This window comes from Neopsephotus bourkii, unplaced genomic scaffold (assembly GCF_033783945.1).
Source record: "Neopsephotus bourkii isolate Nb327-2 ecotype Australia unplaced genomic scaffold, CSIRO-AGI_Nbou_v1 NB_1376, whole genome shotgun sequence".
NCBI classification, from domain to species: Eukaryota; Metazoa; Chordata; class Aves; order Psittaciformes; family Psittacidae; genus Neopsephotus; species Neopsephotus bourkii.
Window position 1 is genome coordinate 3,678,529 of NW_026901855.1, and position 19,440 is coordinate 3,697,968.

General features: G+C 44.7%; 1 protein-coding gene across 3 annotated transcripts in view; it reads left to right on the top strand.

Annotated features, from left to right (window-relative positions):
• ADCK1 (aarF domain containing kinase 1) overlaps positions 1-19,440 on the top strand; it is a 78,778-nt gene that overhangs the window by 23,022 nt on the left and 36,316 nt on the right. For 2 of the 3 annotated variants that reach the window (XM_061367516.1, XM_061367515.1), the window contains exon 4: positions 9,263-9,466. The exons of the other annotated variant lie outside the window; for it this stretch is intronic. In XM_061367516.1, coding sequence (XP_061223500.1) covers positions 9,263-9,466 — 204 coding nt within the window. The remainder of the gene's footprint in view (positions 1-9,262; positions 9,467-19,440) is intronic. 3 annotated transcript variants of the gene reach the window in all.

Genomic DNA, 19,440 nt, shown 5'->3' on the forward strand with positions numbered 1-19,440 from the left:
ACTCTATCAAGACAATAAGGCACTGAAGGCACTTTTGGTAATCTGCTGACTTGCGAGTACTACACATCTGTGTATACATACTTCTGGTCCTTTCTTCTCATGCACATCTGAGGTGATCCTCATGTGTAAATACCATTCAGGTAAGTGTACATGCCCCCCAAAAAAGCCTGTGTGAAGGAGCTGTTGTACAGTCACAGGGTAAAACAGCTTCAAGAGCAGAACCTTGTTCACTGGAGGTGATGTCTGTAGGTGTAAAGGACTCAGTTTGACTCTGATTCCTGTATTCAGCAGCTCGATCTGAAAGTGTTAGTGAGCGAGAATAGACATGTAATGCTATAGAATAGATAGGTAATAGCCGTAGAAGTGGTACTTCCAAGTTATTCTAGCATGTTACCATCCCTTTCTTGTGCTTCCTGTTCTTCCTGCTCAGGAGGCTTGGACAGAACAGTGCATTATATCACAGAGGTGTCTAGAGGGGAAACAGCTGTTCCCTTCTGATTTTTCTCCTAAACTGCCCTACAGATAACTAATTGCTGCTCAGTTGCTTCTATTAGCTGTTTACCTAAAATTGAGCTGGCTAATGAAAATGTTTCTAATTAATACGAGGCAGATTAAAACTCATTACAGCAAGGTCGTCAGTAATGAGAGATAATCAGAGCACAAATGACCGAGCTTGGAGCAAAATGAAGATGGAAATCAAGCAGGCGATTGGTGCTGGTAGTGTATGCACTAGCCAGTAAAGGCGTGATTCAGCAAGGTGACTGCTGGTGCTCTGTGCTGTGGCTGAGAAATTCTGCTTCCTCCACTCCAAAGCAACTTGGGAAGTGACTGGCTGAAGAGATGGACTTCAGCCCAGTGTAAATGTTTCCTAAACCAAGTGGCACTTCAAACTAGGGGTTTGTTGCTAGGCCACCCCTTAGTCACGTGTACGGATTATTAAGAACCATGTTGTGAATCAGGGTATTAGTGGGAAGAATGTGGGAGCTTGTGTGTATATAGGAGATCAGTATTTGTGTGTGCCTGTGTGCGGATGATGGCTTTGGAGGATGGGAGCTTGCACGTCTGTAAACATGAAATGGGCTCACCTGGGTTTGGAAAAAGTCTCTCATGATCTCCAGGGAAGTTTTGCACAAATCATAAAACATGTTTGCTTAAATTTCAGCTGCCTTCAGCACTGGTCATGCAAGGCCACAGCACCAACAACAGATTTCAGCTGCCTGACATAGACTGACTGTGTATATCCTTCCATTCGTACAGACTTCACTGGCCATCCTGCTAGTTGTGTGACTTTTTGTTCCTGTGTTTGTGAAACTGAGAAGCTAACAAATTGTCACTTTAAACTAGGGAATCATCTCTGTCCTTTATCCTTTGCAGGCTATAAAGCACCCTTCTCACTTCCTGGCTGTCCCAGTGGCAACCAACTTGTGCCAGAATTTCTGAAGGATCTTGATCTCTGCTAGGACTATTTTGAGCTATGGAAGTCAAAACTGAGAATTAGGGAGATACCTTTTTAAGGTATTAAGGGTTTGCACCAGGGGAAGCTAACTAAAAAGTGTAGGTCTGAAAAGGTAACAGTCTTCCTGCCTAAGGGGGAGCATATGGAGTGCCTTACTGTCATATGGGCAGACAGACACCCATAGGTAAATCTTTAGGAATGTTGTACATAATTTACACAAATAATGAATTATTAGATAGTGGGGTACATTGCACCAGGAGTTACTCCAGTTCCAAAAACAAGGTTGTGTCCGTGATCAGTTGGTATTAGTGTAAGGAAGCATTTGAATGGGAAATACTGGGTGTGCCTAGGAATGAGATTTTGTAAAAGGTAGGCAAGAAAGATAATACAAAAAGCAAGCACTAACAGTTCCATTTAGAGTTGTGTGTCTCCCTGCAGCATCCCTGCTGTCAGTCTGTTTGATTACCAAGCTGATAGTGAAGGCTATAATAGTTTATATTAACTGTATGCTTATATAGATATGTCAAAAGAGATAACAGCCCCTTAGATGCACTTATGCTGTCATTGCAATGGGTTCTATGTTTTCTATTGCTGTTTTTGAAACACCCAAGAACCCTATTCACTTCACCAGTAGCTATTGCCTTCCTAAACATCTTCACAGGTCTTCTGGCATAGCACTTGGTTTCAGTCTGTCACTGTGGTAGTGTCACTGTCCACTGAGGTGGACATCCTTTCATTCCTCTCTGGTTTGTGGTGTCTTGGGTTATCTAAAGCTGTTCTGTAGTTTTGCCAGTTGTGTGCATATGGCCCTGTCATTATCAGTGGTGGAAGAGAAAAGGGCTGTGGCCAGATTCCTCTTCTATCTTCTCTGAGACGTGTTCTCTCCCTCGCTGACTTACAGTATTACATATAGAGGTGTGATGACCTCTTCCCTCTGTATGGAATCCAAGTGACAGCCTGGCTTTCCCAGTCCAGTCTTCTGCTACTGCAGGTACTCCTGGAAGAGCTGTCTCATCCAGAATGGCTAACAGCATATATGCCTGAGATGCTTCCACACACTGTGTTCCACAGGATACTTCCCAGCATCCCAGAGGCTTAATATGAAAGACCATAAGCAGCAGTTGTGCTGTGCCATGGGAGGAAAGCAAGAGTTCATCACCAATGTCCCAAGTCATTGCAATGGCAGGTAATTCAGTAAATACAGAAGATCTTTGGAAGCAGGTTGAACCCCACCAGAAGGGGTGACTGATTTAACCAGAATGTGGGAGCCGAATACACCAAATAAGTTCTTTAAAGATTTTAACAATGCACCCTGTTTGCATTATGTCTCTCACTGTGGCCAATCAATAGGGTAATTTTGTCTTGATGCCTTGAGCAAGAGTGTTTAAAGCCCCTTAGACATTTTATTACATGTAATGTCCTTATGAGTCTGTAAAATGGGGGATAGTGATCCTGAGTTTTGTAAAGAGCTTTGCAAAAGCACTTTTAGAGTTGAAAAGCTCCATATAGAATTTCATATGGTTGTTCTATCATAAATGTCTAAAGCCTTTTTGAATTCCATTAAACTCTTGGCTTCTCTGTCCTCTGACAGTGAGTGCCACTGGTTAATGCTGTACTGTGCAAAATGGGATGTAAAAAATACACCACTTTTAAAAGGTTGTTGTTCTGTGGAATGTCTTATTATTTCCTGTTTTGTGAGGCTGGAACTAGGAATGGGAGATTTTATTTTCATTATTTCATATCACTCCTATCTCTTATGCATCAGTTCTCTCTAATCTAAACAGTCCTTGAACATTTCAGATCTCTTTTTTTATAGACTCTTTTCAAGTCTATGATTATATTTTCCTTATCCTTCTCTATCCTTTTTTTTTTTTTTTTTTTTTTCCTGTACCTGTTTTTGTGATGGGATGTCCAGAACCCAAGCTGAGGTTGTGCTTTCAATTTATACACTGGCATTTTGGTAGCGTTTTTCTCTTTTTCTCTCTTAACACAGTCAAACAGCTTGTTTGGGTTTCTCTGATCCCCACTGTGCATTGAGCAGGTGCTTTCACTGAGGCGTCCACAACAATGTGATGCATGTGTTGGGTGGCTACAGTTGATTTAGAGTGCCAATGGGATAAATTGCACCTTCCAATATGTGTAACCTTAACAGCCATCTATGCTGAGGGTGATCTACCAGACTATTGATTGCTCACCTGCCATTGGTAGGGACCTGGCAGAGCATATTTCTCCATAGTGGTGAACAATTTTTGTTGCATCTCATGAAATTTTTGTCACTGCACCATTTTCTCCTTTGCCAGATAACTAGCAAAGGGAAATTAAGGGAAATTAAACCTTGGTATACGAATGAGTGTAATGGGGCACTCTGCTGTTCGCTTCTGACAGTGATGCAGGCCAACCCATTTCAGCCCATTCTGCCTCATGGGCGCTATCTGGACCTGCTTCCCTTTTCATCACATTTTTCAGTGTTTCCAGTGCTAGTTCAGCTTCACTGGAAGTGACACCATTGCAGGTGGTAACATAGACAGGGCTTCTGCAGTATCACTCTGTATGAAAGAGCTCAGAGCAGGTTGAAATGAAGCTGTGGTAGAAACATCACAAAACTTGCACCCTTGGCTTAACTAGAGAGACCCTCACTGCTGTCTGTAGTGCTGGGCTTGGTATTGTAGAGAGGGAATTCTGAGCTGGGAATGGGGTAAAATGAACATGTGATGTTCTTGCATCTTCTCCAGTAATTACTCAGTTTTCTTTTCACTCTGTTATGGAATTTATTCAAAGCCACTTGAAAGTCTCATTAAATTATCTCCCTTTTCTCTTCTGTTGGCTATTGCATTACTATGCTCAGAGTATTTTGGTGGACTGGTGAAGAATTATTTTTTTCCTCTCAAAATCCCTGCTGGCTTTTTTCCGTCATACCGCATTTAGCTAGATGATTTTTAGTACTCTCTATAATTATAGTCTCGACTAATTTATTTGATACAGAATAAAAGCTTGCAGGACTGTAATTTCCTAGATTACTGTGGATTTTTCTTAAAAATGGGGCAATGCTCGTTCCTCTTTGGCCCTCTGGAAGCTGACAATTTTAATATGTGATCCCATTTTTATTACAATTATTAGCATCTTGGCTGCTTTTTGAATTAATCTATACTTTTTATATGATTAAAGTTTCCAACATATTTTCTGGAGAATTCTTTCTTGAAATGCAGTCCTGGAGAGTGTATCACCATTATAAGTAGCAATGGGCAGGTTTCTCCTCAGCATCTTGCCCTATGCAGGGACTTGCAGCAGGAGAATCACAGAATGGTTTGGGTTGGAAGGGACCTTAAAGATCATCCAGTTCCAACACCACTTCCACTAGACCAGGTTGCTCAAAGCCCCATTAACCTTTCCTTGAACACTCTAGGGATGAGGCATCCACAATTTCTGTGGGCAACCTGTGCCAGTGTCTCACCACCCTCACAGTAAAGAATTTCTTTTTAATATCTAATCTAAATCTCCCCTCTTTAAACTTGTTCTATCACTATATGCCTTTGTAAAATGTCTCTCTCCAGATATCTTGTAGGCCCCTTTTTAGGTCTCCACAGAGCCAACTCTCTCAGCCAGCCTTCACTGGAGAGGTTCCCCAGCCCTATGATCATCTTTGTGTTCCCTCCTCTGGACTTCTCTAATAGGTCCACATCCTTCCTGTGTCGGGGGCCCCAGAGCTGGACACAGTGCTGCAGGTGTGGTGTCATGAGAAGGTGCCTCCTTTCTCTTGCCAGGTCTCACAGGTGGGCATCACATGTTGTGGAGCTGTTACTGCTCACCTGTACAAGAATGCTCTGTGGTATGAAGGTGAGAGGAGGGACAGCCCTTCGGCCCTGAGCTCTGGGTGAAATCCAGCCTGATGTCCTTTGTGAGATGTCTGTGTTCACAATGTTCCTGGATGCAGCACTCAATCACCAGGAATTTCTGGTGACTTTTTTGTTATGTCTTTGACTAATTGCATATCAGTTTTTTCCTCTGCATTCCTAATCTACATTTCATGTTTTGCCATCGATAAATATGCCCTTCAAGGTTAGAATGACTTTTCTGAGGGCTTTCTCATACGACTAGTGGCTTCCGCCACTTACCTTACTGTCTCTAGTGGCCTTTCTGAGCCCTTTTGTCACTAGGTATGTCACCAGATACTCAAATGTTCACCCTTATATTTTAACTTTGGTATTTATTTTCTTGTGAATTAATTAATGTATTTTTAAAACCAGATTAGCATCTGCTAATCTGTGATACTTGCACGCCTGGTGCTCTAAAGAGCAATTCTTTGCCAAGGTCTCTGTGAGTAAAGGCTTCTTCAGAAGCATCAAAATGACCTGAGAAGCCAGGTCTGCTTGTACACCAAGGGTAAATTAAAAAATGTCCCTTTGCAGCTCCATGATAGCTGAGTATGTGCTTTGTCCCAGAGATGCTTCCTCTCCATACCTAGCAGTTGTTACTTTCACTGTGGCCCACATGGAACGATTTTAATAATCAACGTTAATCCCAATCTGCCCAGGGTTTACGTAAACCACGAGTGGCCAATGGAGAATTTGTCCTGCTGTCTTTAAGGGAAAGGAATGACACAGAAAGAGATGACCATGTGGACTGAGGGGAGAACCGTATACACACTTCAGACAGCATTTGTGTTCTGAAGTGATTCCTGAGGGAGGCTTATTCTTGGTAATCCTTAGTACATGAAATGCTTCCTTTTTCTACAGGGTACTCTTAGGCACGATGCAGACAAGCAGCTTCGTGTCTAACTAGCTGTTTTTCCCAGCTCTTTTCCCTGATGAGAAGAGTCTTCAGGTATTGCTTGTGCAGCAAAGAGCAACATTTTGTGAGATTTCTCAGAGAAAAGCTCTGAGCAATTCTGGGGGTTTCTGTTCACCCTGCAGTTTCTTCAAGGTAGGATAGGGTCATGGGTCAACAGCATTGGACACAGTAGTGGGAATGTGGCACTTTTACTTTGCCTGGGACTAGGAGAAGGTCGTCTATCAGAGAAACAAGTGTTGCATCTGGACCGTGACCTAGCTTGGGGAGATACAGGCAATTAATAGACAGCATTATGAACATTTTTCTGCAAAAAATCCTGGTCTGGTTGATAAAAAAAAGAGACCTTGGAATCTGCATTCATCTTCCTGCTTTATTCTCACTGTACTTCTGCCTCTAATATGGACTAGAGTTTTGTAAACTGTAGGGCTACAGATAGATTTCCTTGTCTTGAGACAAGCTGCCTGGTCATCTGTCTCTCTAGCAGAAGCAGGACCTGGCATTCCCTGGTCCAGAAAGCCAGCCAGGGCAGCTGCCTTAGGAGTTTTAGCCAAGTCACCTGTGAGAGCATGGTGGATGGTGTTGTGCGTAGGGTTTTGTTCTGTGTTGTTCCTGAAGCCTTCTGTAAGGATGCATTTGTCTCTCTTGGCCAAGTGTGCTGTGTCCATGAGGCCAGCTGAGTCCTCTACAAGATAGATAAGTTTGGGAAGGGCAAAATTTCCTCTCTCCTTGTGGTAGAGAAGAGGCTATTTCCACCTCCTTCTCAGCAGTAACTGACATGAAGATACACCCTACATCCAAGTGTACAGTCAGTTGCATTTTCAGCTACCAGGGTTTTCCATCCTGTTTGTTCTGTCTCCCTTGCGATCCCTGTGGTCCGGTAGGTGCATTGGAGCCAGCACCTCTACACCGAGCTGGCTGCCCAGCACCATGCTACAGCCCCGGGGTTGCCACTGCTCGTATGAGTCATGCCACAGCCTGAGGTCATTTGATGGGCTCCTGCCGTGCCTGGGGGAGGTTGCAGTGCTCTGCTGGTACCTACTCAGGGCTGGTGTCCTGCTGGAGGGTTCCTGATGCTGGTTGCTCAAGGCAATGGGCTGTGGCTGCCCAATGCCTCGAGGAGGGCGGCTGGCCACCGCTTCCCCTTCCCTTCCCTTCCCTGTCGCTGCTGGCGGGTGATATCCTCCACAGCTGGAGGCAGCGGGCAGAGGGTGATTATTGGAGCTGCATAAAAGCTGTTTTCCTGTAATGGGCTGCACTCCCAGTGCTGTGACAAACTACCCAGCTGCTCTGGCTCCCTCCCTCCTACTGCCTTTCTCTTTCATCCCATTACTCCCTCCCTGGATTTCTTGCTCTCGTTCTCTTTCACAGCTTCCTTTCCTTGTCCCCTTTTGACCTGATTTTGTCACCACTTCACACAGGGGAGGAGAGCAGGGAAACAGCAAGGGCCCAGGCTTGCTTGTTAGAGCAGGAGATTTAAAGCTGGTGTGTAAAATGCAGCACAATAATACAGGAGACTTCAGGCATGCTCATTGCCTATGTATATTGGAGTGCTTTTGAGCAGGCAATATGCAGGGGGAAGCTGACTCACATCACACAGATTACACTTGCCCATGCATGCCCACCTAGGAAAGTGTATGTGTGCATCAAGCTGTCAAGTCTGGCATGCTGAGTGTGAGACTTGCACATTAGGCTTTCTCCTCACACTCCTTTAGGCCTGTGTTTCGTGCGCTGGCAGCTCAGCACCCAGTCTGTCCCCTGACGTGTTCCCAAATGCGAGACATTTGCCCTGTCCTATGACGTGACACGACACTGTTTTGTATGGAGGGCAAAGACGGACACTAAATGTATGTGTGTGTGTGTGTGTGTGTGTGTGTGTGTGTGTGTGTGTGTGTGGTGTTGATGCAGGTTTTGATGGACTTCCTCATCTCAGGATCTTGGGCAGATAATGTCTGCAGGCATATGATTTGATCTTCAGTGACTTTCTGACACAGAGGCCAGAGGAATTGGGAGTGTCTATGCAGATAGTGTGAGGCATTAACAGGAGGTGGGTGCGGAGTTATTTTTTTGTCATTGATTTGCTTAGATTTTATTAATGTATTAGGGTAGACTTATCTGAAGTTTGTTAAAGAATATTGAATATAACTGTGTCCTTGGCAGGAAGCTTTTCTAGTGAGAGTAATAAAGGCAGAATAAATCATTGTCACAGAAGGATGTGGTGGCTGGTCAGTTCTTGAGAGGCAGAATGAAACTCAGGAGCTGAAATCCAGACCAGGCAAGTGGTTGATGATGGATTTTTGTCATTTGGTGGCTGCATTTTGGCCAATGTGAGCAAAGCTGGCAAGTCTCCTAACTCTTAGTTGCTAAAATCAGTCACTGCAGCCTTTGTTGGCAGTGTAAGCAGGAAGACCAAGACCTGGTCTGGAGGGGATGCAATTTTCCTTTGTGTGTGTCAGGGTGAGCTGAGGAGAATGGAGGACTGTCTGCATACTGTCCTCTTCATTGCCAAATAGACATCTGTAGTTTCGATTTTTCACGGATTCTTCTTCCAAGCTTCTGGAAGTTTCTGGGATGTACCTGTACTTTTCTTCTCACTTGAATTCACTGTGCTCACACCAAGAGTCTAACATACATGGCTGTAGTTCTGACTTTTGTCCTGACAAATTGTGTATTATAGCAGTGGATCACAGCAACAAACCAATGCTGCGCTATGGCTAGACATCATAATATATGCAAGGATGGACAGAGCCAAAACCTAATCTGCTGTAACTGATCATGGAGCCTGGACAAACAAGTGTTGAAGCCCCTTATGCTCTGGAGTGTCTTGTCCTCATCTGCTTCAGCCTCTCTAAATCCAGCCAGAGACCTAATGCTTATCTGACACATTAGATGATGGTGCCCAAAACCGAGAAAGGAAATCCCTGGTCTGTTTAAGTACTGGACTAATAAAAGGTACCTGTGTGGGTGTGTGCATGTTACAGACAGCGAAAGGGTTTGGCTGATGTTCTGGTCTCCCTGCAGGTGCATCTGCGCTCCGCTGAGCGCCTCCGGAAGCTGTGCTGCGTCAACCGAGGCACGTTCATCAAGGTGGGACAGCACCTAGGAGCACTTGACTACCTGCTGCCTGAGGAATACACCCGCACCCTCAAAGTGCTGCACAGCCAGGCACCACAGAGCACCCGGCAGGAGATTGAGCAAGTTATCCGTGAGGATCTTGGCAAAGAGGTAGGGGCAGCCATAGCCTCTGTTGGCTTCTCAGACCTCAGCAAGCCCTGGGCAGCTAGAGGAAGGAGTAAACAGGTCCCTGGTGGCTCTCAGTTGCAAGAGATATCAAGGGGAGATACACCTTCTCCTTGCCACTAGGAGAATGCCATGGAACTCTTCCCTGCCTATTGATGGGCATTATTGTTAAGCCGAGGAAAAGAAAAGATAACAGAAGATTAAGGGTATGAAAGCTGCCAGGTGGAAATGGCAAGACTCAGCAGAGCAGCATACCCCAGAGGTTGTGCCAAGACTAACAGGTTTACTGGACATCAGGGTGGAGCGCCATTTGCAACACTGAGGGGTAGGAGCTGGAGGTGTTGAAGTTCAGGACAAAGATATATTAGCAGAGCTCTGTGAGGGATGACTCTTGTCCCTTGGCTAGACTAATCCTAGATAGCACTGACAGCCCTTTACTTTCTCGAGCCCCTAATTAACCCCCAAAGAAAATAATGGCATAAATCACTTTCAGTGCTTGCAGTCAGGTAACACAGTAGCCTAGGAGTTTGTGTTACCATTAACCCTCAGCAGCTCACAGCACTGATATCAGAGCTAGGTGCTTGTGTTCATTAAATATAAAGCAAGTAACCACAGTGTTTAGATCCCTGCTGCTCCATGGCCTCCATCCTACAGTCTCCCCTCCACATGAGCCACAGAAGGACACCCCAAGGTTAGCCCCCATAAAGTTACCACAGAAGTCATCTCTGGCTCAGTTTGTGTGGTGGCTCAAAGGCTGAGGCTGGTGCTCCGAGGTGGGCCCTTTTCTTTTCTCACAAGTGCATGTTCAGCTGCCACTGATATGCTGTGGTGTCTTTCAGGTTTCTGGGAGCTAGATGAACCCTCTATGCCTCACTGATTCCCAGCGAGGCAGCTCAGATCCAGTCTCCCCAGCAGCCTTCCCTCAGCATTCACTTCACCCACATGGGCAGTGCTGGGCAATATTCAATTTTAAAGAGGCAGAGAGAAGGATTAAAAAAAAAAAAAAGGTAGAAATGGGAAGAAAGGAGTAGAGAGGAAATGCTAATGAGAGAGAAAGAGAGCAATGATAAAAGAGAGAAATTAAGAGAATGACATAGAAATAAAGGAACTGGTGAAACTGGGCAATATTAAAAGCTGAGGTAAATGCCCATGTCAGTTAGTTACCAAATCAAGGTATTTAAAAACAGAGAGGATTTGGGGAATGTAATGCACCAGCATTGTCTTTGCTGGAGCCCGGAGGATTGAATAGGCTTACTTCAGGAATAAATTTAATTCCAGTGTAACTACATCCTCAGTACATTTTAAATGTAATATACTTAGCTGAAATAGAGATGGCAGAAAGTCAAGGTGGAGTGTTAGGACAGAGGAGACTGCAAACAAGGGTCCTGACACCTTCCCCCTTGGGGCCAGCATCACACCTGGGAACTTGCAGTTGAATTCAAATAGAAGAGAAAATGAGAGAACCTAGGCTTAACCCTACTGGTCTCAAATAGAAATAGCAACTGGAAATACAGAGATACCTAGGGAGGAATGTGACAAGCTGACGAATTAGGCAAGAGCTTGCAAAAGGGTATGAAGATCAAAAAAAGCCAATTTTGTGTATAGAAACGTATCTTCAATCAGTTAGAAATAGTCTGTCTTCTGATGTGACCTACTCCTGACAATCTTATCAGAGGCTTTGATGTTTGACAAATAGAGTGGTTTTGTGGCAAAACTGGTGTAAACGTAGACCGTGACAGTGGGGCTGATCTTTCAGCAAAGACAGGGGGCTTGTGAGGTAGGTTTACAGAAGTTCAACATGGCTCTGTTGTCACCACACAGACTTACGTGACACCCTGCTGATGGAGGATCTCCCATCCTAAGCCAGCATCATGACTGGAAACAGGGAGCCATATGGACTGATTTAAGGGCAAATGGCATATGTGCTGATCTGACAGAGAAGGAGAAGCATCATATATACTGATTAGTGAGTTGTCCTGTCAAACCGCATTTTGGAATCTGTGTACCTGTCAGAAATCATTGGGATTAAAATAATCAGTAGTGAGCAGATGCTGTCTTTCTAATCTATGCCATAGTGGTTTGGCTAAGTGATGGTGTGAGGTGATCATTGTCTCGAGTGTTGTATATGAGAAGTTGAAGTGGGGGAATTCTCAGGGCAACACAAGTAGTAGCCATGGGAGAGGCTGGTCAAAGAAATCTTTACAATGACTCTTGGAAATGATCGCCAGCAAGATCATAGAGTCTTTTGGGGAAATGGTGGAGATACCACAGGTTGGACCTTTTTCTGGATATATTCCTTGGAGCAGTTGTGAAAGCTCTGTACATAAGAATGGCTGATGTGATATGAATGAGAGTCTCTCCTACCTCTGTTTTCATCTTCCTTGCTTGAATGAGGTTCTGAAAGTGAAAATGTCAAGTGTGGAAAATGAAAATGAAGCAGTGTGTTCTGTTGAGTTTGCTGTGCCCAGGAAGGCTGACAGGCAAAACAGGCTCCACTGGGGGAACATGTTATGCGTGTGAATGTGTTGGTTCTAGAGCATGCTTTGTTCAAAGTTGGGAGAAAAGGTTGGGGAGAGCCCAAAGGTCAAGTCTTATCTTCACTGAAGCCAAATTGTGTAAAGGGCTTAAATAGCTGGAAAGACAGTCATTTGGAAGGATGTCAGCCTAGCTCTGCTTTGTGGGAATGCAGGTAATGGGAAGTAGTTTCTAATTGCTTGATTAGCCAGCACCTCCATGTAGACCGTAGTTTTCATCCACAGTTAATTGTAGCTTTTACCTGTTGTTCAAGGACTATTTTGCCATTTGTAAGAAACCTCCTGCAGCCATACAGTAATGGAGCTTGCTGATTGAGCAACTATGTCAATAGTTTGACTGGGATTTGTAAGCAAAGTACATGTGGTAGAGGAACCTCATCTGCTGGGTTTGTGAAGCAGGATGCATTTTCACAGTGATGTTTGGAGAACCCAGCTTTAGGTTAAAGGACTTTGCTCTCCTTGGATTCCTGCTGTTGTATCTGGCATGGCATCAGTGCTGCACAGTGAGAAACGGATATTCCTCATCTGAGAAGTCATTGTCTCTGCAGCAGAACTGTGGCTAAGAAGGGTACTGCTCTTTGTTCCTCCAGTTTAGATTGCTCCCAAGATTCCCAGGGTATTTTCTAGGTTGTACACACAAATGTTATTCATCCACTGCTGAAAGGTACCCAGGCACACCTGGGAGCATGGTAACTGCAATGATGTGCAGCAATGCCACGTGGATATTTGACAGGGAGGGACAAAAATTGTATGCCCATGTGAACCTGCCATGGGAAAGAATGAAAATGAGGCCACAGCAAGGTGCTAATTCTCCCACAGCAAGAGACTTCTCTGCCCTCAAACTGTTGGAGTATGAGAAAAGGCAGAGGGAATGGAAGAGACTCCTTTATTTACTCCTATTTCTGTGTGCATTCTTGGTACAGCATGGCAGCCTTTGCTGTGCCAGTGACTGGGAGAAAGATGGACTGATTGCCTTCCTTCTGGAACTGGTGATTATCATTTTAAGCTCTGGTGAGACATATGCTTACTTCTGATTTGTGAAACTATTGAAGCAGTGTTCAGCCCTGTGGGAGAGCAGCTGGGCCTTCAATAGGCTGTTGGGTATTCCACTCCATGTCCTACAGTATCTAAGCTGTTCCCAAGGGAATATGAGCCACTTTCTTTCTTTTTTTTTTTTTTTTCACATGAGGTGCGAAAGTTGACAGCCAGCATGGCTTCCCTAAGAGGAAATCCTGCCTGACCAATTTGGTGGCCTTCTATGATGAGGCTACAGAACTGATGGACAGGGGTAGAGCAGCTGATGTCATGTACTCGGACCTGTGCAAAGCAGTTGACACTGTCCCACACAACATCCTTGTCTCTAAATTGGAGAGACATCAATTTGATGAATGGACCACTCGGTGGATAAAGAACTGGCTGGATGGCCCCACACAGAGAGTTGTGGTCAATGGCTCAATGTTCAGCTGGAGACCAGTAACGAGTGGTGTCCCTCAGGGATTGGTGTTGGTACCGGTTTTGTTCAACATCTGTTGCTGACATGGACAGTGGGATTGAGTGCGCCCTCAGCAAGTTTGCCGATGACACCAAGCTGTGTGGTTCGGTTGATACGCTGGAGGGAAGGAATGCCATCCAGAGGGACCTTGACACGCTTGTGAGGTGGGCTGATGCCAACCTCATGAAGTTTAACCATGAGAAGTTCAAGGTCCTGCACCTGGGTCGGAGCAATCCCAGGCACAGCTACAGGTTGGGCAGGGAAGAGATTCAGAGCAGTCTTGCAGAGAAAGACTTGGTGCTGGTCAATGAGAAACTCAACATGAGCCAGCAGTATTGGAACTTGGTGATCTTAAGGTCCTTTCCAAACCTAACCATTCTAGATTCTATGATTCTGTAGTTGGCTCCATATGTTGCCCTAGAGAAGATGCATTTACCCTGCTAGATCACAAGGTCTTCAGATCATGATGGTGCAGATCCTGATAGAGCCCCATAATGCCTCTTCCTATGCTGGCACTGTTGTCTAACCCATCTGGGATGCCAGGACACTTGCCTGCTTCCTCTAGTGTTGCACAGCCTTGTGGCTGCATGTTCTCAAAAGTCCTGGTGTGTGGCACAGTCAGTGCAAACTCATGGTTGATTGGGGTTATGGGACTGATGCTGAATGGCTCTACTGAACACCCAGGTCTCCCATAGCTTATTATTCTGATTCTGTCCTTAAGTACCTCACCCCAGCAACTCTGTGCTGGGGTGCTCTGTGGAAGCTGGCTCCTGCACACATTGCTAGCAGACAGGAAACCAGATTTGGTTCAGCAAGAGCCTCTTCTGCATGGTATGGGTGTTATATACATCACAGGAAATCTTTTCATACCTACCCACCATTACCCACCAGAGTGGACACTGGGCAGTGGTAGCCATTACTCTTGACAATATGAGGGGCTGGGAAGTGGGACAGGAGGATTTGGACCTTCATCTACTCCTCTGAGTCTCTCAGTAGGCCCTGACAATCTTCCAAGCAGCCGTCAATGAAAACCACATTTGGATTAAAACTATAATGAGGAATAAAAAAACTTCACTTTTTTTCAATAACTCAGGATATAAAAAAGAGATTTTAATCAATTATGAAAAGGATTTGGGCCATAAAAAGGTAATTTAAAGAGTCTGAGATGGATGGTGAATAGCATTAATGTCACCCAGAACAAATGGGCCCGCATTACTCAACTGAAAGGCAGGAGTGGCTGCCTCTGCAGATCCTGCTGCTGCTGCAGCCTCTGCTGTGCTCTCCCTGCCCTGTCTCTGGTAAGAGGCCCCAGTCACTCTCAGGTCTCGGTGTACATCAAGCTCTCGTGTGCACAGTAGCTGCCTGGAGCCACTGCTCCTTTGCTAAGGGCAGACAGGAAAACCAAACAGGGAGCTTCATATGGCTCAGGTAGCCCACCTTGCTCTGTTCCTTGTGTCACTGCTTATTCCATTTGCAAGCTCCAGTGTCACTGAGCCTTAGTGTCACACCAAGGACACCCTGGTTCTCTGCTCAGAGGTCCTCCGAGAGGATCTGCCTGAGTCCTGCTCATGGCAGCCTCTTCCTGTGTGCTCTAAGCCCCACTGCCTAAGAGAAGGTTTTGTGGAGATGTTAGAAGATAGTCTCCTTTGACTTCCTTCAGTCTAATAAGGATTACAATACAAGTGGGGTTTCTGTATGATCACAGAATCTGGGTATGATTCTGTATGATTTAGAGGGAGTTCTGCAAGGAAGTGCAAGACTGGGGATCAGAAAATGTAACAGGGAATGGCCTGGTAAGGAGTGGCTCTGCTCTGTCATTTTTTTCTTTAATTTAAAAAATGTTTTAGGTGCCTGGGGTTAGTGTATGACATACCTGAACTGAATTTGTTGGCTGTAGTGTCTTGTGTGCAGGTGGTAAGCTCTCCTCAGCACAGTTTTCTCAGAGTTTTGATGACACTTGAAGTGTTGCTCTGATACAAATAGATCTAGGATGGCAGTGCACACCACGGCTGTGCTGGGCTGTTTTCAGTGTCCATGTCCTGTGGAGGTGGTAGATGTACTACACAGCAGTGCTCTAGCCATTGGCAGAAACTACCTCTGAGCACATGGGTAACCCTTCCAGTTCCAGACAATCACTGTAAATACTATCTGTAATTGGGATAATAGTCCTTATATGGCCTTCTTGCATATGGAGACTTTCTTTTTTCCAAACATGGTGTATATCTCATTTGCTCAGCAATCTCTACATTTATGGCACAGCAGGGGCAGAAGCACTGAGCTGCCATGTGGAGGGACTGGCTTCTCTTTCAAAGCCTGCTGCTGATACAGTGAGAAATATTCTACTTGATGCTCTAATTTAGACCCAAGCTGGATTTAGAATGCGTGATTTTTCCCTGAGGGAGTAGGGAATCCTGTCATCTGCCTGCCCACTGGCCTTTTAATACCCCACTTGATTCTGCCTGGTTAACATCTCCTGTTTTCTTTCAGAATTTTACATCTGCTCAGTTATTTGGCTCTTGACCCATCAAGAACATGAAAACATGATGCAATGAGTCTGGTGACTTTTGGCAATAGGTTGATGTTGTAGATGAATAGTAGATGAAACAAATGACATCAGATGAAATAAGGAGTTCTGGGGCCTGACCTTGACATATTTGCATTTTGCTGAAGCACAGGATAGACACACAGCATTTTTATGAATGTTTAAGATGTGCAGTGATCTAATAAGCTCTGTTTTATGGCACTTCTGGGATCTGTCTGGGAGACCGCTCCTGATTCCATGGAAGGATACTGAGCTATAAAAACACTTCAACCCTGGCCAGAGGTTTTCCTCCCTGTAAAAAAGCTGCTATGAGTGAGAACACTGGAAATTTTCTCATGGGAGGCCTCACTTTTAACATGCTTTTGCATTTTGATAATTGAAGCAAAAATTGGGATCTAAGGGGTCTCAAAGATGTTTCCATCATTAGCAGGCAAGCCTGAGAGAGAGGAAGTTTTCTTATGTTCTCTTTGGAAATCAAGTTATGTTTGTGAACATTAAGCACATTTTACACTTATTTTCTGTAAGCTTTGCAGTGCTTTCTTTTTCAGGATGCATCATGCAGAGCCAAACCTGTGAAGCTATCTGTGACAACTGAAGCAATAAACTCACATGACCTATTGCTTGTGCCAGGAGAACTCAGCTGAAGCAAACCCATGAGTTTCTGTGTTACAATGCTCACATAACCACTCCATCTCAAATTGGCATGTTCTTGGAAGAGGCTGTTCAAGACCAACCCTTCCAAATTTGGAATTATTAGTAGAAAATATACTTTAGTTGGCTCATTTCAGATAATGAATGAAACTGAGGTGGTATCAGTTGTGAGTGGAGAACAAAGCTAATTTTGTCAAACACCTTACTGCATGTAACTGATTGGTTCAGGTCTATTAAGTGTTATTCCTATTTATCAAGAAAGGCTGGAAGGAGGGTAGAGCAATTAAAATTACCAGGGCCTGTTAAGAGACATTATACTAAAGAAGTCTTTCCATGTAACTTTTGCTGCCTTGTCCTATGTGGACTGCTAGAATATTTGCCCTGGCTGCCAAGAAAAACTTCTAAGCCCATGCCTCCTGTTCCAGGCTGTCCTTTGTCGATTAGACTGTAACCCCTCTTATTCTTTTCCTTTCTTTTTTTTTTTTCCTGTTTTTCTTCCTTTTTAATTTTAAATTTTTGTTTGAAAGAGCTGTGAAGCTGGTTCTTAATGGGGTATTCTGTCAAAGGTCTTTGTCTATTCCTTGCAATCATGAAGATCAGCTCAGGGATTACAGGTTGGCTGCTCCAGGCTAAACATGTGAGACACTGTAGTTCTTAGTGAGTGAGCAGAAAGGAAGGCAAGGGTATGGACTGTACTGGTTCTGTGGGCCTTGTCTCTCCGTTGCCTACAGAAACATAGCACGCTGGTGACAATGTGTTGGGTTGACCATTTCCGGTGACTTAGTGTCCTGTACCCAGTGAAGGAGGAGATGCAGCCTGACCAGTAGCACTCTCTAGGCTACTCTCTACAGGGCATGTCTGGAGTGAATCACACTCATTGGCCCTTTGGTGAGGTGGCTCCCCAGGTTGTGAAGAGTTTTTTTGAGATGGGTGCCCTTGCTTTTACAATAGGTAGAATCAAAAAACCTGCTTTAGCCTCATCCACAGGAACCCAATGATTTTGAACTATAGGGAACAGCTAGATACCAGTCAGCATTTAGAGGCTTTGTCCTGTTCTCATTCCAGAGCCTGACTCTGCTCCATCTGTTTTTGAGCGGAGCTTCCTAGGGAAGGAAGTAGGGCAATTGAATTCTGTCTCTAGAATAGTGGGTTGCTGGATTGCTCAGAAATGCATGTGAATTAATCAAAATTAACCCCCTACCTTTGTTTCCTTAGCTCACTTTTCTCCTTGTAACAACTTCTAGCAGTACACCCTGGGGGTGTCAGAGGAGAACTTGCATCTGAGGTGGAAGACAAATGAACTTTTCCACTGCACCTCAGACTGGTAGCCCTTCCCTTTGCAATGCTTGTCACTCTGCAGTGACAGCAGCAATGCTAGGCCTGTAAGTGTAGCTGATTTATGTTAACTGTTGAAATGATAATGTTTAATCTGTAAAGTGCTAATCTATTTTTTATGTTGATTATGAATAGGCCAGCTGTGCCTACTTTCCTATTCATAGAGCTTAGTGAACAAGCCCATTTCACAGGCTGGGTTTGGAGTGTGATTTACATGAGAGCAGACACTGCTTTAAGAAGAGTAAATCAGCTGAGTTACATCCCTGAATGAGGGACCTGGCAGCTCAACAAGATGTGGGGACAAGGGGAAAAACATGGGAGGAAGAGGAAGAAGAGACAGATAATAAATCGGCTGTAGAAGGAGGAGATGGGTCAGAGCAGAGTCATGAAAACTATGGGAAATACGGGCAGGAGAAGAAAGGAGATGTTGATATTCAGAGGAAAGATTGACAAGAAGGAAGCAGGAAATTATGTTAGTGGCTTAGCACAGGGCTTTCCTCTCTGGACTAGTGCAGAGTGCTCTGAGCTCCAGGGTTTGTATGACTGGTCATTAGGGGATGCATGGAACCCCTTTCCCAGCATGGTGCCAGTGGTGCTGTTGGCAGAGTTGGTTGTGGATTTAATTTGCCGTGCAGTCTGTCTTAAATGACTTTTCTGGATCTCTGTATGTTTTTTCTGAGAGTAGGCTGTAAAGGATACAAGCTCTGGGGTCCCATCCAGATCTCTTTGTCAGCTGTTCTACCTCAACTTCTCTTCAGTCTCTGCATCCAACTGTGCTGCTTGCATTGACTGTCCTGCCAGGTGTGCTGGTGTTTCAGTATACCATCAAGGTACAGTCAGTACCAATAACTGGCTTATGAGCTTTACATCTTCAGCAGGATTTTACTACCCTTTTAGCATCTTTCTTCTAACATAGCAAGCTCATTATATCCCTTTCCTGATACGAATTCAATTCAGACAGAGCTGCCCGCATATTCCAGGCTGCATGTACTTCCATGTCCACCTCAGATCCTCACTGCCACTTCCCTGTCCTAGTATACTGAAGCAGTGCTGTGTTTCAATGAAACTGTCACGCTTCCATCAGTATAATTATGACCTAAGCCTGAGTAAGGGACATAGCTGGGCGGAATCTGGCTGGGACTGGGCTTTGCCCTCTGTATGCTTTAATTGTACTGTGCCTCTGTCCACCCTGATGACAGGCTATTGGATTTTGCAATGCTCCTTCTGTCATTCCCACTCTTTGTCCCAGGCCTAGAAACACTTTTCCCTCATCCCTTTCTGAGGAAGGACATAAAAGCATTTCACATAGTACTCATGAGAGTATGCCCCTCTCTCCCCATTTTAGGTGGTGGAGTAGAAGGGTCTGTCAGTATAGCATATACTCACATATATTCAGTGCTGTGCT